Source organism: Podarcis tiliguerta (assembly GCF_965153285.1).
Source record: "Podarcis tiliguerta genome assembly, chromosome: 13".
NCBI lineage: Eukaryota > Metazoa > Chordata > Lepidosauria > Squamata > Lacertidae > Podarcis > Podarcis tiliguerta.
The window spans coordinates 33446400-33472411 of NC_139546.1; the positions used below are offsets into that span (position 1 = coordinate 33446400).

At 45.6% G+C, this 26012-nt stretch overlaps 1 protein-coding gene and 1 long non-coding RNA gene across 6 annotated transcripts in view; one reads left to right on the forward strand and one right to left on the reverse strand.

Moving 5' to 3' along the window:
• The window catches only part of ATP2A1 (ATPase sarcoplasmic/endoplasmic reticulum Ca2+ transporting 1), a 32533-nt gene extending 11608 nt beyond the window's left edge, over nt 1-20925 (reverse strand). The window contains exons 1-13 of one of the 5 annotated variants that reach the window (XR_014504520.1): nt 20290-20744; nt 18891-18908; nt 17667-17749; nt 14730-14834; nt 14124-14262; nt 7174-7254; nt 6473-6558; nt 5139-5436; nt 3659-3825; nt 3476-3564; nt 2589-2691; nt 1598-1729; nt 208-333 (exon numbers count right to left, since the gene is read on the reverse strand). Coding sequence is in view for 4 of the 5 variants with exons in the window: in XM_083411400.1 (XP_083267526.1) it covers nt 208-333; nt 1598-1729; nt 2589-2691; nt 3476-3564; nt 3659-3825; nt 5139-5436; nt 6473-6558; nt 7174-7254; nt 14124-14262; nt 14730-14834; nt 17667-17749; nt 18891-18908; nt 20290-20407 (1545 nt within the window). In the remaining variant the exon portion in view is untranslated. Of the gene's footprint in view, nt 1-207; nt 334-1597; nt 1730-2588; nt 2692-3475; nt 3565-3658; nt 3826-5138; nt 5437-6472; nt 6559-7173; nt 7255-14123; nt 14263-14729; nt 14835-17666; nt 17750-18890; nt 18909-20285 lie in introns of all 5 variants that reach the window. The other 4 variants (XM_083411400.1, XM_083411401.1, XM_083411403.1 and 1 more) reach the window with 4 other exon arrangements.
• On the forward strand, nt 20659-24233 carry LOC310663557. Its single transcript, XR_014504529.1, has 3 exons — nt 20659-20760; nt 23536-23903; nt 24078-24233. It is a non-coding gene; the product is annotated as an uncharacterized lncRNA (long non-coding RNA).
• Nucleotides 24234-26012: the final 1779 nt, after the last annotated feature.

The window sequence follows — 26012 nt, forward strand, 5'->3', positions numbered from 1 at the left end:
TACAACTCTGGCAAAGCAACTTCACAGAGTTGCTGTGAGGAATAAATGGGAGGTGAGGTTGGGGTGAACCTTGCCACCCTGAGCTCCTCAAAGAAAAGGCAGGATTAAATGTAGTAGACAAACATCTGAGCCGGGGCCAAAGATGGGGATGCCTTAGTTCCCTGGTTGCTATGGAGATGGGAGACAGTCAAACGGGATGCTGCCGACCTTGACAAACATCTTGTTTCCGACAGCCGCTCGGGAAGCTTTTGCTGGGGAGCAGTAAACAGACATGGACTTTCTGTCGCGGGAAAACTCCAGGGTGAATTCTTTCTTCATGAGTTGTTTGATCACCTGGGGAAATGGAGGAGAAAGGGAAGGGGGAGGGAATGGGTTAAAACCTGCTCAACATTGCCAGGACACACAGCACTAAGTGAAGCTATGGAATTTGCTCTCACAGGGGTAGCTCCAAAAGAGGAATAGACAGATTTGTGGAGGAGAAGGCAATTGACAAACTACAATGGCAGAGTTCCATTCCAGTGTCTGATGCAGTGTAACTCTGGATATCAGTAGCTGGGAATTAATGGCAAGTGGAGGGAGTGCTGTTATGCCCAAGACCTATTCCTGTACACATTTGGCTAGTCACTGTGAGAACAGGAAGCTGACTAGGTGGGCAGAACTCTTACATTCAATCAATGGGACCATAGCAGAGACATACAGAAGTCTATAGACGTCATCACTTATATCCTAGGGAGTGGGGCTTTATAAGGAAGGGCTTTATAAGGAAGGTAGGAGAAGATAATTTGCGATGCTGAGGTATGAGAAGGATGAGCGCTTGGTGGCCTTAGGCAAGCTTATTTCTCTCAGCTGCAGCTAAGACTACAATGGCAAGGAATAGGACTAAGCTACATGAATATAATGTATGTGAAAGTTTTGGAGCGCTCAGAAATGTTACTTAAACACTTTTATTAGCTATCAGCTTTCTGTGGGGTAGCTGTGTTTGTCCGTTTCAGCAAAAATAACCAAGAGCCTCGTGGCACCTTATTCACATCCTCAAACATGTACAGAAAACTGAAGCAACAACAGACAACTTTAACAAAAAAAATGAAAAAATACACAGTTACATATAGAAATGTTTCATTAACATAAAGTTACTAATATATGTAAATCAATATCAATTCATTTTCTTTAATGCCAATGCTTGTGCATTCATTAGCCTGATCAACAGGAGCTGGGAGTAAATTCACTTCTTACTAAGGTATTAGAAAGAATCTTGTAAAGAAAGAAAGAGAGAGAGAGAGAGAAAGAAATTTACATTGAAAGGTGAACCTACCTAATTTGCACTTTCAAAATTACACAATCTGAAACACAGCCATCCTTTGACATTTACACCTCTTCAGTGCTGTTCTAAAAATGTGTATATTGGGCAAAAATGCCTCTAAAGATGTGTATATTAGGAGAAATTCAAACTAAAATGCTGAGGAATTTTCATGAGGACTTTAAGAAAAACCACAAACTGTGGAGGAATGGAATTTAAGATTGGAAGAATGAGAGAGAAATCAAAACAGAAGCAACGCAGGGCCCTGAAGAGAGGCCACCCTCAGCAGACAATACTTACAGCGTTGCAAGCGTTGGCACGCTCCACTTTGGAGAGGCTGCGCACATCTGTGTTGAAGACGTTCATCTTCTCAACCAAGCAGGTAAGGGCAGTTTCGGTGGCTTCACCCACCTTCTCATATACACCTTTGGACTGGGGTGGGAGGGAGAAAATGGACAGAATAAGATGAGAGTTAGACACTTGGGCACAGCCAAGAGCTGCAGAGATTCTGACAAAATATGAACCTGAATGAAAATATCCCAGGGCGGTTTACAATATTAAAACACATTGAAGAACATCAATGATAAAAACATAATAAAAACGTAGTTGTATACCACCATGATTTTTTCCCTCCAGGTGGTGGTATATAAATACATGGATTAATTTTTTAAAAAATCAGTATGTGGGTGGCGAGGTGTGGGTGGGGAAGGGAGAAGGCAGTAAAATTTGTGCCCACCAGCCTAAAAAGTAGCCCACATTTCCCCAAGTACAAAAAAGTAGCAGCCTCATCACTGTGGGCACTCTTACACTTAAACTGGTTTAAGAGTCCTTTGCTCCTGTCAGAGGAATGCTTGTTGTTGAATTTGGCATCTTTTCGATGTCAAATGAAAATCACTTTATTTACCCACTTTAATTAATCATCTTTTAAACCTATGCAGTCTGTTTGCTGTAATCAACCTGAATTTAGTTGGTAATTTTGTTTTTACGCTTACTCTGTTGGTGCTGGTTTTATTATTGTAATGATGATTAATAGTAGTTTTTTATTTTTTTAAAAAAAAACATTATTTTATTACTGTTTTACATTGTGTAAGTTCCTCTCGAAGCTTTCAGGTCGAAGAGTGCCTATTTAATTTTATTAATCAATATCTATCAGAAACTTCTCATTGCCCTCACCGAACTACAATTCCCATAATTCTTTGGGGGAAGCCATCACTGTTAATAAACAATGAAGCATCAAAAACTGAAGGCAATTGTTGGAAGGCTGGATATGAACCAAGAGAGAAGCATTCACCTCATTGAAATCCAGAGAGGAGTCATTGCAAAGGGCACAGATAGTAGCCAGTTCAACGAGCCCATCATACTGCCCAGCCTTGACTTGCTTATCATTCTTCATACTGCATGTGCGAGAGAGAAAGGAATTGAAGGGCAGAAAAAAGTAAGCGACAGCACAAAAACAAACAGCAGAGAGGTGAACTGAGGGTTACTGGTGTCACAGCTTCGTAATGCTAGGAGGCCAATGAGCAAAAATTGAGCTACTGTATTTCTTTCGGTGTGAGGTTAAGAGCTAGAAATAAGATTCAGACAGTTTTAAGATTAGATCGTATGTGTCTGCTCGGTTTGTAATTTGCCATTCCTTCAAACAACTCATAGCACTATCTGCTTCCAAGGTGGTTTCGTGGGCTGCCCCACAGATCTGCCTTAGCTTCAGAAATGAAGCAGAAATGGGATGGAGGCATATTTAGACTGTGCCACATATGGGAGAAGCAAGAGAAAGGATCAGGAGTCAAGCTCTCAGGAGAGTTACCCAATTATCCAAAGTGACGCACTAGGACATGGATAGGCAAACTAAGGCCCGAGGGCCAGATCCGGCCCAATCGCCTTCTAAATCCGGCCCGCGAACGGTCCGGGAATCAGCGTGTTTTTTACATGAGTAGAATGTGTCCTTTTATTTAAAATGCATCTCTGGGTTATTTGTGGGGCATAGGAATTTGTTCATTTTTCTTCTTCAAAATATAGTCCGCCCCCCAACAAAGTCTGAGGGACAGTGGACCGGCCCCCTGCTGAAAAAGTTTGCTGACCTCTGCACTAGGGTTTTAAATGTGTCTCACCCCCCCCCCCTTTCAGGGTGTTGGATTAAGAAAACTGTTTAGGGTTGGGGTTTCTTTAGGAGTCACTCACACTTCTCCTTCGGGGGCATAGGTGGAACCAGTAATAGAGAATTCGTTCAGAGAGCAGATATCTCCATCAACTTTGTCAATGACAAACATCTGCAAAGAGAAGAAGAAGAGGCAAGGTCAAGGCGACTGACGTGGGCAGGAGGCACTTCGTGACAAAAGTGCCGGCCTCAAGCTGCCCCCTCACCTTGCAAACAGACATTTGGTTGGTGGTGAGGGTGCCAGTCTTATCAGAGCAGATGACCGATGTGCAGCCCAAGGTCTCCACGGAGGGCAGGCTTCTGACGATGGCATTCTTCTTGGCCATACGGCGAGTGCCCAGGGCTAAGCAGGTGGTGATGACGGCAGGAAGGCCTGAGGAGGAGGAGGAAGAGGAGGCGAAAGGGAAAGGTTAGCTGTAGGAATGGGCAAAGCATTCAAGCAGCTGCCATCCATTTGCTGGCTTTGGTTTCAGATACTCTCAGCTGCCTCCACTCCCTTCAGCTCCGACTGCCCACCACACTACCTCTTGTGCAGATTTATTCATTTAATAATATTTTGGGTAAACCACCTTTTTTAGAAAAAGCAGCGTACAACAGTACAAATCAGCATTAAAGCATGGCCAGAGCAATCCAAACCCCTATACATCAGATGGTGTGGGGAGAGAATTTGTGGTGGAAGCCCTTTACCCAGCTCTGCCAGTTCAGCTGGTCTCCTGTCAGCTGCTGAAGCATACATATACCCTGAAATGTATACGCATTCTCAGGGTGGAGCAGGGACAGGACTGAGCTGACTCTGGACCCACTAAATCTGGGTGAGTCTCAAATCTGTCAGGCGATAACACTGAATCTGGATAGGGCCCGATCATCCTGCCCCTCCACTTCCATTGTGGCTGCCGATATATAATGCATTTTCCTGTTATTTTTAATAATGCATGCATGGTAACGCACACTTCACCCTAGTATATTCATTTTGTGATATGCTGCTTGGCTGGAAAACTGCACTGCAAATTTCAGAGAAGTGGGAATTTGGAAGAATGTGTTTAGGTTTGCTTTGGGAAGTGTGAACTAGGTAGGTTCACCATTAAACGCAAACTGAATTGAATTTTTCTCCAGCTCCTAGCCACGGACTAGCCATTCATAAACTAGCAGCAAAAGCCAGCTCCTATATCCTTTTGCAAATATAAGGAGGAAATGCATGTTAAATGTCTGACTGCAAATTACATCAAGATATAATGCAGAAGTTCATTCAACTTGTTTCATTGAAGAAATGCCACACAATCCTTTGGCGCAGGTAAACTGAAAACTGCTTAGCACACACAGGGAAGGAATGATGGGTGGCTGTAGCCATTTTTTGTTGTCCATCCTGCTAGTACATCAGCAGTGCCTTCAAATAACTTTTTTAGAATGGCTTTTTTACACCATATTGTTCAGCGTGCAGGTGGTTAATTAAAAAACGAAGCTTGTAATATTGCACCTTTTTGTAAAACTTCTGTTTAACATGTCCACAGTTCAGCGTACAAGACAGTTAGCAAAGCAAAATGCACCCAACAAACAGCAACTGCAGATAGAAAAATAAAAACCCCAAAATATGATGATGGCAAGAGCTATTTTTAAAGGAAGGAACCGGCTGGCCCTCTTTAGCCCCACAACAGGTGGATGTGGGAAACTGGAATGGCCTCAGCTGACCTTCTGGGATGGCAGCCACAGCGAGGGCCACAGCGATCTTGAAGTAGTAGATGGCGCCGCGGATCCAGGAGCCGCCATGGACGGGGTCGTTGAAGTGCCCGATGTTGATGAGCCAGACAGCCACGCAGATGAGGGAGATGACCTTGGACAGCTGCTCGCCAAACTCGTCCAGCTTCTGCTGCAGGGGAGTCTTCTCTTGTTCGGTGGCCGCCATCTCATCGCGGATCTTGCCAATCTCGGTGCTCACACCTGTGGCAATGACGATGCCAACAGCCTTGCCTGCACCAATGTTGGTACCCTGCAGGGAGGTGGAGGGTGAAGCAGGGGTGGGGGGTGGGCAGGATGGGGAGGGAGCAAAGGAGATCAGTGGGAAAGAAGGAGAGGGACACTCTACAAACATGCTGGAAGAAACGATGTAGTGGAGGAAAATGGAGCTAAAGGAGGCTGTGGGACCTGTGCAGTTTTGCAATTCTGCACCTGCAGAATCCGCGTCCTGAGAGCCTAGGCTAAGTAAGGTGTCTAGTCCTTTAAGGTTGTGAAGTGAATGTCTATTCTGGAAACCTATTCCATTTCAATCCCACATTTGGTGTCATGGCTTTCTCCCAAGAACTGCAGTTTGGTGAATTGCAGGGATTTCTGTTAGACATCTTGAGAGCCACCTCCCTGCCTGTCACGTAGCAGTAACTCCCAAGACAGAAGCATCTCCCGTGCACTGTGTAACTCCTTTTTTCTGCTCCCAGGGAGTAACAGAAGCAAAATAAATTTATTTAAAATAGGTAAGTACTTATTTAAAATGCAAAGGTACTTAATACGCATAATTGCTCTGCTTGAAAGATTGCAGGTCACTTTGGTTGTGCCTTGTCTCCTCTGTAATGTGGAACTGGGGGTGGGGTGAGCATGGCATGCAATCATATTAACATTTCCACTTTTTCTTACTGGCTGCTGCTTGAGGGAGTGGGGGACATGATATATCATATTATGACCCTGCCATTACTAGGGAGACACATGAAAGCCACAGGCATCTACTCTTGCCTTCTCTCTGATTTTCTCCAGTGACCTGTAGCTGAAAAGGGTGTGATGTAATCTCACTGTATTGCCTTTACCAGCTCTGTTTCATTGGCTGCTGCTTGAGAGGGCGGGGAAATGCAAATGCAGTGATGTCACATCACACACACACACACACACACACACACACACACACACACACACCCTGCTCCCCACGACACATTATTGGGGAGATGCATTTCAGTGATGCCCATGAGTTCCCCCAAAACATTGACATTGGACCTGTGTGTGGGCAAGGTTAGGTCGTCAGCCCTGTCAGTCACACTCACAGAGAACAGCATGTTCTTCTTGTCCTGGTTCACAGCACGGGGATCTGGGACGGGGTCAGTGTGTTTGATCACGGAAACAGACTCGCCTGGTTGGGGTCAAGAAACAGTTAAATTGTCAAGGAGGGACCATGGTGGACTAAGTGGGTACAGGCAAGACATACTTGCATAAACACACGTCCCATGGGGAAGACACACACATGCACTTTTCAGTGGGTAAACGCCAGACAGGAAGGGGAGCTTAACCCTTCCTCAACTCCTTTTCCACTGAATTTTATTTTACCCCCTGCTTTCTTTCCACGGAGCTCACTACCCCCTGCAAATATTTCTCTGTAGTCCCACCGACCCAATCACTGAGAGGAGCCTCAAGGCATGTCTATTTTCCCAGGTCTTCTCTTGCTTGTTGAGATTTTAAGCTACATTCTCACTACTTCTTAAGTGCCTAACAAGACATTTTACAATATATTATTATTATATTATATTAATTATATTATATTATATTATATTATATTATATTATATTAAAGTTGCTTTTCACACAAGTGTGACGTAAAATTAGCCACGAGAAAATTCTGCCCAGTAGGTTAACAATTAAAATAAACAGGCCCATGAGGAAAAGGAAAGCAGGGAGGGAAAAAGCTAAAGAAACAGTAATATCAGTAATAATAATACGATTATGAACAATGACAGCAGCGTCTACCATACCTGTCAGAATGGACTGGTCCACACGCAGAGTGGTGGATTTGATGGAAATGATGCGAATATCAGCCGGGACTTTGTCACCGACTGGAGAGGGAAAGAGAACGAAAGAACGAAAGAAAGAAAGAAAGAAAGAAAGAAAGAAAGAAAAAGAAAACATTTATGAGTTCTAGTCACCGACAGGTAATTTATTTCTTTTTAACTGTTAGCTGCTCTGAACATCTTCACTGAAGGGAAAAAGCAAGGGTAAAAATTTAACATAAAAAATAATTCCTAGACTGTGAGGGCAGAATACAGTACTATATTGTGCCATGAGGAAACTGCTAGGGTGCCACAAGAAATAAAGTGATCAATGGGAGGCCAAATGATGCATCCCACAGAGGAGGCTGCTCATTCTGTCTCTGTACGAATCTCTGGCCAAAAATGCCTGCAGTAAGAAGGGCCAGAGAAGGGTAAGAAGAGGTGGGCCTCAAGAGCCCTGTGAAGAGAGTGCAGAGAGGAAAATGAGGGTATGCCAGAAAACCAGGGGGGTGGCTGGCCACTGGAGGGCAGCAGAAGATAGTAGACACTGAAGGCACGGCCAGTCAGGGTCACCAAAATGGGCAAAAAGAAAACTAACAATTCAGTACTGACTTGGATTAGACAGTGAGGGTCCCCCACCAAAAGAAAATGGTTTCAATGAAGGATCACGGCTCAAGAGGTATTTACTGTACTCCTCCGACAAGCTCTGAATGAATCTAACGGCCAATGTCTTAATATGTTTTAAATTAGCGGTTAAGGTTTTAACTTATATATTTTAGCTGTTTTATATCTGAATTATTTATCGTGTATCAGCTCATCAAGCTTAATTTTAATCTATATCTGTATGCTCTCTGTTGTTATATGCTCTCTGTTGCACTCTGGTCAAGGACTGAAATAAATCGATTCCCGTTCACTGTACTCCCAGTTTTACCTCTAGTAAATGGGTTTTCTATTGTTTCAAAAACCTGTAACACCAGTTTTCAATAGATTTAACACAGATAGGCAAATATCTGTGTATTATCATTATTTATTTATTTATTTTATTTGTATAATACCATTTATACGTAGATCTCAGGGCATTTCACAGCATAAAATCACAATATAAAAAACAGAAAACATATAATATAAACAAAAACAACCCAATATTTCCCCTTGTGTAAACCCTTGGAAAGCGACTCCTCTGCTAGTTCCGGCTCTCTTAAAAACCATAGTCTGTCTGCAGTTAAAGTCAGGCCTAGTTCACACAAACACCAGAGGAGATGGCAGGACATAAGCAACTTTCGAAGTGCTACAAACCCTTCCAAGCTACAATTTTTTTATCTAGAAAATGTTTTTGGAAATGTTTGTGCAAATTCAAGTGTAAACTTCCACAAGTCCACAGTTTACATAAACAAAATCTGGTGCAGTTTGCATTTATTTAGGTTAAGGCAATAGGGTTCGTTTTTGTATGACGTTTTATTTTATTCCCCCCCCAGCATTTCTTAATATGGATTTCGGATTGTTCCACACATTAATTGTGAGTGTCGGAGGTACGTGCAAATGTGTATGTGAAGCCGGTCTTTGGGTGGGTGTTTGATTTTCGTTGTTGTGTATACTGTGTATATACGGACAATGACAAATAAATTTCTATTCTATTCTATTCTATTCTAATTCAGAGGGTAGCCAACATGGTGGCATCCAGTTATTGTTGGACTACAATTCCCATCATCCCTGACCATTGGTCATGCTGGCTGGGGGACCACCCATGCTTTCCCTGCATTAACTAATTTAATATTCTATGCAGTTTATCATTACATATTTACCTTGCCATTCCCCCAAGAAGCGCAGAGCAGCATAATTGGTTCTCCCCTCAATCATTTTACCCCATAGCAACCCTGTGAAGTTGCTTGGACAGAGAGATGTTGACCAGTGCAAGGACACCCAGGGAGCTCCATGGCTGAGTCCTTGCCTAGCACTCTAACTCAGCCTTCGCCAAACTGATGTCTTCTAGACATTTTGGGCTATAACTCCCATCAGTGCCAGGCATCACGGCTGGCTGGGGTTGAAAGGAGTTTGGGTTCAAGACATCTGGAAGGCACTAGGTTAGAAAAGGCTGCTCTGGCCAACCCTGAGTTTTGAAGTTCTCTAGGAAACCTGTCTTTGAACAACAACACAAGTGGCAAAAGCAAATGTAGTCGATTCCAGTGAACTGGTTAGAATCAGAGCCCATTTACGGTATCCATGAAGAAGAGGAAGAAGAAGAAGAAGAAATAATATGTCTACTCAAAACCAGTACACTGAAATACATTGTTATTTGGCTGTGCTGTATTCTGATCCTGTAATCTAGATGAGCCACGATGAAGAGTTCTCCCTCTGTTCATCACACCCACTGAGCATTTGCCTCTTCTCTGTGCCTCAGATTAAAACAAATCACTTGCCACCTCTGCCACATGGACAAGGCTGTGTCCCTATCCCAAACATCTCTCTCTCCCCCCTTCTCCCTGGCCCCATCCAAGTTCTCCCATGACCAAGTTATTTATGAGGTAACATATAACCATATGCCATTCTAAAGTGGTTTATATGATCTTCTGTCAAGTTACCTGGCACTCAGTTAGACTGCATAAGGGCTGCATACATACCGCACATTCAAAGCACACTTAAAGCACATCCCCCTTGCAAAGAATCTTGGGGACTATAGTTTACCCCTAGCAGAGCACCCTTAACAAACTACATTTCCCAGGATTATTTTTGGAGTGGGGGGGGGGGAATGCGCTTTAAATGTATGGTGCGTACACAGCCAAGGAGCCTAACAGAGCAATCCAAACCATGTTTGCTCGGGAGAATACCCTAGTAAAATGGGTTTATTGCAGCCTAAACAGGGGAGTATTGTAGGAAGGGGGTACCGTCATAAATGCCTGGTTTGGGGAGACTTGAGGGTGGCCACTGCCTGCCAAAAATAGGGCAAAAGAGCAGAAGAGAACACACATTGAGTTAAAATGTGTATGTGCTACTTTATAGGTATAGATGCATTAATATCATTTAAATAGAAATGCATACAAAGTGGGGAAGACTGTCTCCCAATGACCAGGGTGCCTACATGCTCAGCTTCCTTGCTGTCTAGATTGCTCAGGCCTCTCCTGTTCTGATGGTTCTTTATACTGAAATCAGACTTGACAGGCTTTCAAATGGAGGACTGACCTCTGAAAAGTAAGACCCACAGCCACCCTTGGGGAATTGTTCGCTGGTGGTGATGAGGATATATTGTAGGTGCCCTCAAGACCAAGGAGTGCAGGCTGGAGCAGATGGGGGCAAGCTTTTTGCCCTAGCAATACCCCAGAGGCAGCACCCGCAGAGGCTTTCCCCTCCGCCTGCCCCCTTCCTCCACCTGACAAGGCACGGTAACCCTAGATGTCCCCATGCACCCCAGCTCGCTTTTCCACAAGCGCATTAAGTGTCTCTCTCGCTCTCTCCTTGCCTGCCTCATCACATTCCCCAGGCATCACCAGCTGCCTGCCACTGTCCATACAAGGTGAAGCCGGTTGCTGGGCACCATCCACTGCCCCGTTGCCTTCTCTCCTTCAAGGAGATGGAGAGGTCACGGGTGCCCTGACAGGGAGGAGGAGGAGGAGGACTTCAGGCCAGGCCAGGCTGGGAGAGAGAGGTGGTGGCAGGAGACCACGGATTTCTGCATCCCCAAAGGTGATGCTAAAACTGCTCAGCCAGCAGTGTTTAAAATATACATATAAATAAATCAGGCGAGCTTGCGAAAGCTGGCACAAAGCAGTGCAGATCCCTTCTCGGAATTATCTCTTCCTTAAATCCCTCTGGAGCACAAGGCAGCCCCTGGCTTCTCTTTTGCAAAGTATATTATTAACTCTGTGGAATTCCTTCCCGCTGAAATATTGTGAGGTGGCCAGGTGCAAAGGAAGGCAGGGCTTGAATGGGACTTTTGCCAGGTGGGAATGTATCGTGAAAGGAATGAGAGAAGTTGCACTGGCTGGACTTCCCACTTCTATGGAACTCTTAAGAAGACGCAAGAGCCTCGTCCTCTTCCTTTGCATCTGGCCGTGGCCCAAATCACGTGGCTTTTAAAAGGGGGGGGGGGTAAAACCATGGAGGATAAAATAGTCATAGCTAAGAAGAGAGCCTCCATGTTCAGAAGTAGGTTACCTGAGAAATCCTATGCTATAGATAAACAAGAGGGAAGGTGGTCATATTCATGCTGTATTTCTCAATTTATCATTGGTGATAAATTGTAAGAAGGAAAGCATTTAATAAATAAATCTAATAAAATAAGTAATAAATTGAGGAAAGGTGGCGACAAATTAAGAAGTATTAGAGACAGACTTCTGCCCCTATTTCCCAAACAGAAGGAAGCATTTGTCAGAACTTTTCATAATTTATTTTGAATGACTTCTGGTTTCAATGGAAAATGCTTTGTTAGGTGTGTGTTTATATAAATAATATTTGTTGTTTTATTTTATATCTATGTAACCCTTATAATTTTATCTATATTTAAGAGGGGCTTTATCCTCCTTTGCATTGCCTCAAAGAGGACCCAAATTTACAAAGCCGTCCCTTTAAAAAGACACAAAAATGCCCAGTAAGGAAGAGTGAGGCCTCATATTTAGGGTGGCCGTTTGCATACTGCCAAAAAAAGCATCACACACAAACACACAAGAAAGGATAAAAGTGGCCACCGCTGCACAATATTTGCATATGCTAATTTGTGTCTAGACGAAACACTTCACACTGCTATAATTTAAACAGATATACAACACATCTCCATAGCAGGGGAGTCTATGACCAAATGACCTGTGTTCCGGCTCAGCCTGCTATCCAGGCAACTTCCAAGGTTCTCTAAACAGAAGACTTCTTCAAACAGAAGATCATCCTCTGTAAAGAAAGACTAATGGCCACCCTCCCCTACTGTGGGTAGAGAGAGAAAGAGGCAGCACAAACCTGAGGGGACGGGGCTTCAAGAAGCACATCACACATACAACGCAAGGCAGGGGGGGGCAAATTGTGGGGGAGCCTGTCCCAACCACCCAGTGAAGGATTACAGCAAGTGTATGTGTTTGTGTGTGGGTGCCCTTTATATTTTGGAGACAGTTGTGCAACTGGCCCTGTGTGAGTAAATGATCTTTGAATTAAATTAATGCGGACCAAAGGGAGGGGACAGCTTGGCGGCTGGCCCAGCTTTGGGGACAGCTGTTGCCCAGTAAGTGCAGCTGAAGGGGATTCCTCAGGTCTCTGTTTTCACTGCTCCACCTCCAGGCTGCACCCACCGTGGGGACTGTCTGTTCCCAAAACATCCCCTCTGCCTCCACTCCAGGGTCAAGACAGGCCAAGCCCAAGGAGTAAACAAGCTACATGATGGAGGGATAGGCATGATGGGGCGAGCGGCAGGTGGGGTGAGGGGTGAGGGTGAGCCACAAAGACTCTGCTGAAGCAGCATCTCCAGTGCTCCCTGAGGGCTCGGGGTTGGAGGAGGGCATTATCCGACCCCACAGGGAACGGGCAACACTCCCCTTTGGATTCTGGGTAATGGCCACTCCAAACCAGCACCACACAACTGGGGTGAGGAGACACTGGGTTGGGGATTTTCTACCTGGCACAAGAGACCAATGAAGTGGGAGGTTGATAGAAGTGGCCCCCACCCAAAATATGGAGATAGGAAGGGAACAGAAGGAGAAATCAGTGCTTGCAAGTGGTCATTATGAAAGACCGCCTGATGTTCGCTGCAACAGACTATGATAGGAGGAACTCAAAATGGCACAGGAGGGCATTATCAGAGAATTTTCTAACTGTAAGAATCCAAATATGGACACTGAAAAAAGAAACTTCACATCTTGGAACTCAGAACCTGTGTCTATGATTTGCCCTAATCCAAGCCTTGTTGACATTTACCCAACTGATTTTATAAACCCAAAACTAGGGAGAGGGTGTCTGACCCTTGATACCTTCCCTAGGCACATGCCCAATCCTCATATCTCACTTTAATTTTCTCTCCTGGGGCTGAAGCCTCTTCACCTTCACTTATTTCAGCCGCAGGAAGTCATTTCTTGCCATGCTACCTAAAGTGATCCTACACCTATTAGAAGGAAGTTACCCTCTGCCCAAGGCTAAACATCACAGCCCAAATGTTTAATCTAATTGTCACTCTCTAAGTCCATCACTGTTGCAGCTGATACAGAGAGTCCAAACTGTACAACATGAACGTACAACATTCGCACCAACCGTCGCTTCAGTTTAATAAACCATTTGTAACTTTTAAGTCTAGCAGTGGAGATGTGGGAGCACTGAGACTTCTCTTTACAAGGGATTGCCTGTCCCTAATCCAGAACTGTTTGCTCATGTGGATGCTTACAGAGAAGAGCTCATGTCATCTCCTTCCCAAGGTGCCTTTGGCCACCATAGAGAAGACTACATCCACTCTAGGAAGCTGGGATGTCCCCCTCTGACTTCATTACCCATGAGCCTACTTGTGGGGAAAATACTCCAGTCCATAAAGAGGGTATGAAGCATAGAGAAGCAAGGTGTGCTCTCCTAGATGTCCTTTACAGGAACAGCTAAGGCTGCTTTGACCTCTCTTTTTTTGAATGCGGCCATTTTTAAACCCACCCCAACGAAGGGGTGGAGAGCTTTTGCTGTATGGACCACTGTGACTGAGAGATTTAAGTGACACTCGCAGCATACATTTAAAGCATATGTCTTCCTGACAAAGAATCCTGGGAACTATAGTTTGTTAAGAGCACTCGGGATTATAGCTCTGTGGGGGGCAGTTAATTACATTTCCCAGAATTCTTTGGAAATGTGCTTCAAATATATGGTATGGGTGTGACCTTAAAGGCTGTGAAAGATACCCATGCTGTCCCAAAATCTCTTTACTCTATGTCTAGTCTGCTTCACCCTGAAGCAATCACTTTCATTCCTTGCCTCGGTCCGGGACTTACCTGCCACCTCTGCGATGTCACCAGGAACCATCTCCCTGGCCTTTATTCTCTGCACAGACTTCCTGTCAGACCGATACACCTTGCCCATCTCAGGCTCATACTCCTTTAGAGCCTCAATGGCGTTCTCAGCATTCCTCTCCTAGAAGTAGAAGAGACACAACAGCCATAGTTAAGATCCTCTCTGGAGGCAATGCTTTGACACCTACACACCAAATGACTGGGCTACAAAAAAGCAATAAAAGAAGCAGAAACACAGCAGTTTGGGCTGCTTTGGTGGGTAATAATAATTTTTTAAAATTGTGTTGCTTTATCCTGCTTCCTAAATCCTTGTGGGTCCTTTGCCCCACTTCCTGCTTGTAGCTTTTCCATTCTCTCCTTAGGCTTTGCAGTACAGCAGGGGAAGCTGTGGCTCTCCATAGATGTTGTTGGGTCTCCCATCAGCCCTAGTCGGCATGGTGAAAGGCCAGGGAAGCTGGGAGCTGTGGCCCCAGCCCACCCTTTCAATACAGTGAAAACAATACTGACCGAGCCATTGGTAATTATGTGTGCAAAGCCCTTTGAGGCACTATGCAAATGCTGATTTTGCATGGTTGTTGGTTTGTTTACCTGCCATACTCCAACAATGGCGTTGGCGATCAGGATCAGCAAGATGACAAATGGTTCCACGAAAGCTGTGACAGTCTCCTCGCCTTCCTCAAACCAGGCCAGCACCTGCCAAAAAAAGAGAGGCGCATGCTTAGAACTGGGGGAGCGGGACCTTCAGCCTCCATCTTGCGCAGGCATAGCTCTCACTCATTTCCACGGTTAGGAATCCTGGCTCATCCTTCGCCCTCCCCTCCCTTATCCTTCTGGGATCGCATTTGCCTTTTGATTCCTCTTGACATTTGGAATCTTGAGACAGCTGAACCCTGCCTGCACTTTGCATGTGTACAAGATGAAGCGTGTAAGTTGATCCCATGAAACCCGAGAACTCCGGTGCAAAGGGCTCCTGCTTGTCTCTGTGTGTGTGTGTGTGTGCAAGCCTATGGATGTTGTGTAATTGTGTGGGCAGCTGCAAGTGTGCAATTGTATGCACAGCTTAAAGATGTGAAGAAAACACGTTTCCCAAGTGCAAATGAAATGTTCCAGTCTGACCCAGGTCTATGCTGCCCCCTGCTGGAGGGAGCTGCTCTCTTTCCCTCTCCGTGTGTGTTTGTTACGTAAACACAACATGGGTATTAGGGTTTGCACACTTGCAAGGGTAGTGTGGGATGCAACCCATCTGCTCCTCTTGTGTCCTGGATACACAGTGGAGACAACACAGTGGAGTTGTCAGAGGGGCGATATTCAATCAGCGTGCTATTGTAAATTGAGTTAAAATCTCCCAGCCAGATTTGGAATCTCCATATTTAAGATCACCAAAGAATAAATGAAATCACAGAAATGTAGTGCTGGAAGGGATTCCCAGGGTCATCTAATCCAACCCCTTGGTTTAGTCAGAATCTCCTTTCTTGTCATCTGAATCCATTGTTTCAGGTCGTACCCTCTGGAGTAGCAGAAAACAAGCTTGTGGCATAAACAACAGGTTGCTTTTGTTTCCTGTTTGTTTCCAGTTCCAAATATTTACAATACAAAAGGAGCCAACCTTTTACTATGTTTATTCTTGAAATAACCACAGTATTGGAAACCAAGTTGTCTGAAATGCAAATTGCCAAGAATCCAAATGTTCCTAGGTTGGCTTGTGTGCTTAATTAAGTTTCCGGAGGGTAAAAACTTAAAGTCAAGCTGCAGAAAAGGAAATAAAGACTAGACCTGGGATCCTTCATCTGAAAGAGGTATGAGTATGTAAGGGCTCATACACACTTCTGCTTGTCTCGTGTCTAGAAAACACAGGTCCAGGCAGTTTTCTGCTTGACCAAGGCAGTCCAAGTGTTTTCGTCCCTTGTTCCGCTCCTTTCCCAGGAAAAACCTGCTATTTAGTGCTAAATCAGAGAATCAAATGTCAAGTTCATTTTGCCGTTTGCCATGATTGACTGAGTGCTAAAGAGCAGTTTTCCCCGGGGATGGGGGGAAGCAGTGGGATGAGGAAGTGTGGATAAGCATAAGCTATAGGAAAATATCACAACTTGTTCTCTCTCCAGCTTGCCATGTACAAGCATAGCAAAGATTATTTGGCCATGTTGGCTAGCCGGGTCTGATGGCAGCTGGAGTCCAGCAACACCTGGGAGACTGTAGCTTCTATAGATCCACTGGAGTCTATACAAGATACTGTTGTCTCTCTCCAGAATCCCTGTAATACAGCACACTAATTGGTGATTTGCATGAGAGAGGGAATGAGAGAATTACTAGTTGCTGGATCACAGCAAGCCTGGTCACCAATGCCTTCTTCTCCTTGGGCAAGAAGATGCCAGGTATCCTGGGTTTTCTGAGGAGCAGTGAGGTGAGGGAGCTCAGGCTACCTGAGAACTAGGCCGTTAACGGTGACCTTTACAGCGACCTCTTGGTGCTGAGCCAGGCCATGTGCTCTTCCAGAAATTAGTATCACGGCCCAAGGTGGCTGCATCTCAAGTGTCAAGGAACCGGGCAGCGAGGCAAGTTGTGGAGAGGCAAGATGAGGGGAGGGAAACGTCCATTTCTGCCGCTTCCATTTTGTAGTTATGGTGGGAGTGGAAGCAGGGCAGTTGGCAAAGAGGTTCTGGAGCTGGTTGGCGAGCTCCCCCATTAATGTGAGGGAACTCATTTTCTACATACAGGAGCCTAAAGGCCAAGTTATCCCCATGCCCTGTTGCCAGTTTTAGTTTATTTACTAATTTGAGTGGATACAGAAGTATATAATTTGAGAGATACACCTGCTGTAAAAGCACAATCACTACATTTTCGCCTAGACAACCTTCTCTACAATCTACTCTCTTGGGATGAGTTCAGGGGAAATTGGTTCTACGGATTCATAGCAGAAGCTAGCCATGCACAGCCCCAATTGACTGGAAACTAGTATATCTCTAACCCCTAAGCATGAAGGGAAGACAGTCTATCGAACCAGTGCACAATGCAACCTGTCTAAAGCATTGTGCAGTCAGAGAGGGCAGTTTGGCTTGAGCTGGAGGGGGGGGTACCCTACAGTGCCCTGACTTGGATGCGTACATCTGGGAACACTTTACATCTAAATAGTGGTGAGGAAAGATAAACTCTCCAGATGTTCAGATGTTTCTTTAACATTACTTCACACATACCGTGTGCCATACCATAGAATATGTTCCAAAACTGAGCCTTGAGACATATTAGGTCCCAGTGAATGCTTCCAGTGATTGATGATGCAGTATATCAATATGGCAGCTCACTGAAGAGCAAAGCTTCTCAGCACACCAACTATGGGCATTGGTACACATCAGCCATTGACTCTAAAGGAAACCGGTTCATCTCTTGCCTAGGATGTGTCTCCTTTTGACTGTTTCCCTCCATGTGCCCCCAAAACCGCTCGCCTCTACTTCCCAATGCTGGCTGTATTTCAAAGGCCCTTCTCTGAGTAACCCAAATTTCCTCACCCACAAGGCCACAGTCACTTACAAAGGAGATGCAAGCTGCGAGTAGTAGGATTCTGACAAGCAAGTCTTCAAATTGTTCCACCACCAGCTCCCAAATGGTTTTGCCTGACAAGCAAGAAAGGGAGGTGTTAAAGGATCAGAGGGCAGAAAAATTCCAGTTTCTGAGGGCAGTTAGCTAGAAAGGGATTGGGGAGGGCACCTGAAATGACGTACGTTTGCCACGAGAGATGGATTCTCTATGATAGGTTTCGAGCAAAGCCTAGTCAGGGAGGTCTAAGTGAGCTATAAGCCCCCCAGGTGCTCTTTTCCCGAGGGCTCATCCAGATTTCCACTTGTGCCACGCATAGAAAGCACAGATCCAATCAGTTTTCCCTTTGCCCCACTCCATTTCAAGGGAAAAGCCACTCTTTAGCGCTAAATCGGAGCAAATGTCAATCCAGAAAATACTGAATTGCCATTTGTTCCAATTGAGCAGGAAGTGTGGATACCCCCTGAGGGTCTAACCATGCATTAACAAAAGCCTGACAGAGAACAAGCCACTTCAGAAAGGGAACTTGGGGCTAAGAAGTGGTGGTTGGTGCTTAACATCTCTGCCGTTTCTCTCCAGATTGCCTACTCCAAGTTGATTTTTCTCCCTCCAGAGCAATGTTCACCCCTTTCCCATAACTGAAAGGAAGAAATCACCTCTTTTCTTATAAGTGGCCCCACAACCCACATTGCTGGCTCAGCAACACCTCAAAGGCTGGTGTACACCCAACCCTCTTTTCTTAAGGCAAGTGTATGGTCTGCCTGGTAGGATAGCCAGGTGCCATAGGCTTGGGCAAGAAGAAGCCTGTGAATGGAGCCTGGGAGCTAAGCGGGTGCCTGGCAGATTGTCGATGGAGCCTGGTGGGATACGGGTGAGGCCTAGTAGCTGTTTAGGGGATGAACTTGTTTGTGCTTGGTGCCTCAGGCTGAAATTTGATGGGAAGGGTAAGCTGAAGAGAATGGTTAAACCTTTCAGGGCAAGCAAAAAAAAGCCCCATTGATTATAGTTCCCCTTCTTGACATTTTAGTCCTTGCTTTGGAAAACCGGAAAGATGGCTAAAGGTTTAAAACTTAAATCCAAAAATAGAGACCTGGCAGCCGTAATTGCTGCTTTACAAAGTCAGCAGAGAGAATTTGAGCCAGGTAAGATCAGGGTACAGTGGGACTTCCTATGTCCTAACACTTCCCAACACCTTTCCACACCAGTATTAGGACTCACCTTCTTCAGCTGGGAGTTCTGTGGGGTTGAGAGAGAGAGAGAGAGAAAGAAAGAAAGAGAGAGAGAGAAGCGGGTTAGGGTTGTGTTTTATTATGACTTTGTGGACTGGATTGTCAGGCAAAGGTGGAGACAGAGAAGAAAGGCTCTGTGGTTAAGTTAATGCGGCTGGCTTTTCATATGGAGTTGAAGGTTAGTATCGCAGATCAGAACTGAACAGTTAGAAACAAGCCATGGGGTCATGCTTAGGATTATAGAACTGATTGTGAGGCAGACACAGGTTAATTGTGAGGTGGACATGGGTCTCAGCTACAGACAGCAAAGGGGCCTTCTACCAAAATTAAGGTTATGGGCTATAGTTCTGAAAGAAGCCATTGGGCCAGAGCTGCTGCCGCAGAATTAAGTTGGGTGTGAGGTGCCCCTTGTTAGCAGGACTCCACAAGGAGTTGCAGCCAGTTGCATACTCATGTGCATAACACAACATGGCATAGGTACACACTCACAGCAACCCCACCTTATCGTATCTGTGCCATGTACTTGTGTCCTGTAAACCCCCCCCCCCCAATTCCCTTCTGTAAAAGTTAAGACTTGGATCCTAGAGGATATCATGCATGGGGAAACAGGGAGGAATACATTGTCCTTGTTGCTTAACTGTCTGCATCTTCAGCAGGATACTACTACCCCCTGCAAAAACAAACAAACAAAAAAGCCTCCCCTCCTCATATTGACACCCTTCCCAATAAACCACTGCCATTTCACTTGTTCCCCAAGGACATCACCCTCTCCCCAGTTACCCTGCATCCAGCCAGCCTGTCCCTTAGCGGCTGTGGAATATCAACCCCCCCCCCCCAAGGCAACCTCCCGGCTGCTCCTACAAGTTGCCCATCAGCAATTTTAATATCTGTTTCATACCAAAGGGAATTACTGGGTTATTCTTAGCAAAGCAGCAGCTGCCCTGTCCCCAGCCTGGCTACCTCCCCCCATCCTAATAATCTTCAGTGCTCTTCTCCTTTGCTTTTGCCTCCATCCCTGTTCACCTTCCATTGCCTACTTATTCGGGCTCTTCCTTCCCTTCCTGTGCCTATGTAACAATTCTTCTTCGGCATGTACTGAAACCCCGCTCTTCCACCTCCTCTGTGTGTGTGCATCCACCCTTTTCGTCTAGAAGCCATGGCTCTGCATCCATCCACCTGTCCATCTCTTGCCCGATCATCCTTGGCTTTCCTTTGGTTCTCGTATCCGTATTTAGGTGGCCATCCTTTCAGCTGCATCCTTCCTTCCATCCTTCCTTCCATGCATCTCCCTCCCTCCCTCCCTCCCTCCCTCCCTCTGCCCTTCTCTGCATCCTGGCACCTCGACGTGTGGGTACCAACGTGGTCCTATAACTCAGGCAGCCACTCACCATTGTATCCGTATTTCTCCAGGTGCTTCTTCACCTGCTCGGGAGAGAGGCCTGAATTCTCATTCACTCCAAAGTAAGCCAAGCACTCCTCCCCTGTTTTGGCGTGGGCGTTTTCCATCGTTGCCCAACCACAGCTGCCCCGTTGCTGTGTGAAAAGCTGCTCCTCTCTTCCTGTCGGCTCGGCCTGCTTCTTCGACCCCCCTGACTTGTGCGGTCACTCGTGCCCCCTTTTGAGTTCCTTCTCCTTCTCAACAGACCATGGTCCTTGGCACACGGTATCCAACGATGGAGGGAAAGCCCACACGACCCGTCCTCGCACAGAAGCCTTCACCGAGCTCGGAGGCTGGCACACGTCCTTATGAGGCAGACCGGGGCCCAGATCCCCGGACATTGTCGGTGGGCCCCCATTGGGTGACTGGTGCTGACATCACCTCAGCCACCAACTCACATATGGCCTTCTGCGGAGAGAAGGTATTTTTTGCTGACTTGAGAGGGAGAAGCCAGGAGGGTGGTTGGCTTGGCTTGGCGGGGGTGGGGGGAGAGTAGGGGAGAGGAGGCCGGGTGTCCACAGACCCATGTGTCACTCAAATGTTCGCCTGTTCCTTGCAAGAGATCTCACCCTAGCCTCCCCCTCCTGCCTCTAGCAGATTTAGGGTTTATTTCTGTCACTTGTCGTCTATAATGAAGACACACAGAGGACTGGGTTGCCCTCGCTCCCATATATGCTATTAGATCAATCTGCTTGCCGCGTCTTCTTCATTTGCGCAGAATTAAATGTTATATAATTACTCAAACATGCTTATGCCTGTACGTGTATAAAAACACGTATACGTGTTTTGAAACATTCTTTTTATTTTCTGTATCAGAGCACTAGCCCGTCTACCTCGGGATGCAGTTTCCGACCATGACCAATCAGATATTCTACGTCCTGTCATTTGTCTTCAGTATCTGTTACTTGAGTGTGTGGCCTCTAAGCATGGTTGCTGTGTCTCTGGCCATTGTGGCTAGTAACCACAGGTCTTCCACCAATATATAATACTGTTGAAAACAACACAAACAGCTCTTTATTGTGGAGGTCATAATCCCTGTGACAAGTGACTTCTTATGTTTTTAATGTAATGGAGAGAGACTATGGCCTCATCTGCACAAAATATTTAAATATTTCTACTATTTTAAACAGTCATGGCTTTCCCCAAAGAATTATGGGAGCTGTAGTTTGTTATAAGTGCTGACTGCTGACAGGTGTGAGGAGACCCCTAGTCCCCTCACGGTGGTCATGCCAGCATTCTTAAATTGTCAATTCCTCTTCCCAGGGAACTCTGGGAATTGTAGCTCTGTGAGGGCAATGGGGGGGGGGGTCTCCTAACAGCTTGCAGCACCCTTAGTGAACTACACTTCCCAAGATTCATTGCGGAAAGCCACAGCCATTTAAAACAGTATGATACTGCTTTGAACGCACAGTGCCTGTGAGGTCTATAGCTGTCTTAAACCTGTTCCCAGCTGTACTGGGTGACCTCAGCATTTTTCTTCAACGTAATAAGAATTGAAATAAAACTAGGTTCTTGCATTTCTTTCTTTTGTTCTCAAAAGGTTTTCAAGGGGAAAGTGCTGGGGCAAAAAAAAGAAAAGAAAAAAAGCATTCTGACGCAGTGTGGACCTGTGTCTAGAAACACAGACCTTCCAAGTGTCCTGATTTTCCAGGGACAGTCTTAGATTTAGAGAAGCTGTCCTGGTTTCTGATTTGATCCTGAAATGTCCTGCTTTTCTTTAGGACATCCCTATTTTTATCAAATAAATGTTGGAGGATATGGAGTTATCTGACCCCCAAGCCATCTGAAGGCAGTTCAGTGTTTGATGTTTAATATTTTATTATGTTTTTATATATGTTGGAAGCCGCCCAGAGTGGCTGGGGCAGCTCAGTCAGATGGGTGAGGTATTATTATTATTATTATTATTATTATTATTATTATTATTATTATTTAGGATGCCCCTATTTGTTGGAGGGTATGGAAAAACAGCACAAAAAGGAAGTCTGGATGAAGCCTCAGCATTGTCTACAGTGATTAGCAATAGCTGTCCAGATTTCAAGTTGAGGTTATTTTATTCTGGAACTTTCTCCACTGTCTCCTTCCTTGTGAGGCTATATTGACCTATCTGCCTCCCTGCCCAGCCAGCGCATCCATTCGAGCAACCATATTAATCAGTGATCATGGGTTGCCTGAAGCTTTCTTGCTGTGGTGTTTCAACAGACATTATGTACAAATTGTTTTTATTGGTTCATGTCCTAAGGGCATAAGCCTCCAGCCCAAGAAAGCTGGCTCCATGCGGTAAGATTATCACCTCTTGTTGGATTGATAGCAAGCTGTCTGAAGCTGGATAAAAATAGTAGCTAAGGTGTTGGTGGTTACTGAAAACTCAAATGAGATATTAAAAGCTGGAAACAAACAGAAAACTAAAAATAAATGATTAACATTTGAATAAAAATTTTGAGGCCCCTCCCCAGCCCAAGGATCTTTGTATATGTGTGCATCCATTTTATTCCATTTTGCCTAATCAAGATGCCGCCTCTCAAGAAATGGAACAAGGCACAGTTTTGTTGGCCAGTACTTGTCTATAGGCACCCAGACCTTAAGATAAGATCACACAGTGTGTTGTGAGGTGAGATGTAATGCCAAGGCTTTGTGGCATGGATGTAATAATAATAATAATAATAATAATAATAATAATAATAATGGGTTTTTTAGGGCCGGGGGGGTTGCAGGGAGGGCAGGTGCTTGAGCAATCTGAGTAAGAATTTGGGAGCCAGTTCCTCTGCTATGGCTTAATCTCTGGGAGGGCAACTGGGGAAGGGGTGGGGGTCAGGGACATGAAGCAGATTCCTTGAGCATTGCAAACATTCCCCCCCACCATCCCTGGTATTTGACATTTGTGTGGAAGTGACAGCTTCTTTCCAAGAAGTACCTGAACACAAGAAGAGTGCTAGATAGAAGGAGCTCCATCAACTCATCAAGTAAAGAGGTGATGAATATGTCTGGATTTCTAAGGACTTGGTGGAGAGCGGGCAGGAGGAGGAGGAGGAAGAGAGGGGCTCTTGCTCCCAAAAACTTTTTAATCCGGGAAGGAGGAAGCAGGAGAAGAAGGGAGGTTAAACCTCATATCACAGACAGGGCCACAATGGGGTTTTAACCTGTGTTGTTTTGAGAAAGGATTCCCCACCGAAACTGGCAGCGTATTTTTTCATGGCAGCTGTTCATGTTCTGGGTGAACGTTGAAGCACGGAGCTTTTCCTCAGGGACACCCCTGGAGCCAAGAGAGGGAAGCTGAGTATGCTGACCGAACAGCAGCATCTGATCTCACACTCAGCCAGAGACTGCACCATGCCAGTGCCAAAAGCAAGAGGAAGTATACCCAAAGGGGCCTCTAAAATTAATCTGTTGTTTCCCCCTCCTCCTCCTCCTTCCTCATCCCTTCTTCCTTTTGTGTCATGTCTTTTATAGTGCAAGCCTGAGGGTAGGGACTGTATGAGCTTTTCACGCATCCATAAGCCCCCTTCTGGGAATCAACGCTTAGGCAAACCGAACAAATGATACTTTGCATTGAGGGTGTGTTCACAGGCAGTGGCGTAGCGTGGGGGGTGCAGGGGGGGCCGGCCGCACCGGGCGCAACATCTGGGGGGGGCGCGCTCACACTCACAGCTCTCTGCCCCCTGCTAAAATCCACGGGTTAGGGGCGCAAATTACTTGCCTTGCCCCGGGTGCTGACAACCCACGCTACGCCACTGTTCACAGGACCAGATGAAGTTGTCCTCCCCTCACCCTCATCCCAACCCCTCTGCATTTCACAGCTCTTTCGCCATTTAGTTTCTGTTTCTGTACACACCAGGAGATGATGGGACATTTTTTTTACCTTAGGCAAAGAAGTTCACACCTTGGTTAGAGACAAATTAGGAATGACTTGAGGACATTAAAAAAAAAAAGGCTTTTAGACCAATCTACAGGATACATATGTGTTTTGGATTACTATGTGTGAACGTGGATTAAAAACCCAGCACTGGAAACCACAGTAAATGGGAGTATGAACACAGCTGTAGAGTCTTCAACCACAATGCCCTGTACTTATTGTTTGCTTTCTTTTTAAAATAATTTTCATTATTTTCATTAAACATTACAAACAGCAAATATAATCACACATAATTGTTGTGGTTACAAGCCTGTACAAAACAAAGCACAATACAGAAGCAAGGGGAAGTATGCACCAATGTAATATTATGAGCACTCGGCTCTCATGGATTTGGAGATTCATCTTAATGCAAGGGTCCTATGCCTCATTAATCACCCCACCTTCAATGAGCCCCCACATGGCCCCTCCACATAGGATATTGAGAGTCAGGGAATATGAAGTGTGCTGTCCCTTATTTATGAACAAGAGTTTCTGAAAAGGCTAGACCTGTTTCAAACTAGAAAACTCTTCTTCAGGGTGATTTTCTTTCTCCTTTCAGCTATTTCAAAGCAGAGTCTTCTTTCTCTCCATTTATTCCCTGTAACTATGGAAGCCTGATAACTTGGCTGGCTTTTCAGTCTTCTTGGGACTATTTTAAAAACAGAGTAAGAGAGATGCTAGTAGACCACAGGTGCTGAGGTATGTGGTTCACAAATTCTGGAGGCCTGCCGTATGGCAGCTTTGCTCCTTGAGGAATGATGCCTCTTTCTCATCCAAATGCCAATCCAGATGTATAAGAGATTATGGAAAGTTTAGTAGATGCGGACGTGTCAACAAATAATGGGGCTTGTCCTATCACCTCCATCATCTGAGGCCTGGTCTGTATGTATGAGGTGGGGTTAGGCGGTGGTAATTAGGTGACAAAGTCCGTTGAGGTGGTAGAACAGACTATATTTTCAGACACTAGGTAGAGGGGAAATGGTTAAATGCTCCCCTGTTCAAAACCTTCCTGTGCTCAGAAAGTGGACTGGAGCGGAACCTTCCTCCCTGACAGCACATTTTTTATTTACAGGGAATATTTGCACAGGAAAGCATTCAAATCCACCACCAAGTCCTGCATCAGAATTTCAGTTCTTTGGGGCACCTCCTGGGGCCCCAGCGTCCCAGCAGGGCTCACAATTACGGTCTGCCCTGGAGCCTCATTTTCTGTGAACTGCCCTGAGACCTCTGGGTACAGAGCGGTATATAAACTCAATAACTACTGTTCCCATCTATGCTGGGCAGCTGCCATTTTAATACCCTACAGTGCTTCCGACATAATGTCACTCTGCGACATTGTGTAGCATTGAAGCTGCATCTGCCTAGTGCTGATCAGCGCACTGCCACCACCAATGCCCACCAGGCACCCACCAGCAGAGGAGGGTGCCCAGTTAGAGAGCATTTACCCCCTCTAGCCTAAAAACTGCCCTGCCCCAAGGCACAGTCTGAGGCAGTAACATCCATGGGAGATGGGCAGCTGCAAAACTAGTGTGAACAAGCCACTTTCGGCTGTCCTTGCTGCATCATTTTGTTGGGAATATATTCATAACTCGGCTGTTTTGAAGGTGGTTCGGCCCATCCTCCACTCTCTGACCATCTCGCTGCTGCTGCCTCTGCACCCAAAAGACATGTGATTCCGCAGGTCTCTCCCCGATGGGAACATTAAATCCTCTGGCCCACGGACACCAAATCCTTGCGTGTGCAATGGTTTGCGGGCAGTAAAGAGGAAGATAGGGTTACGTGAC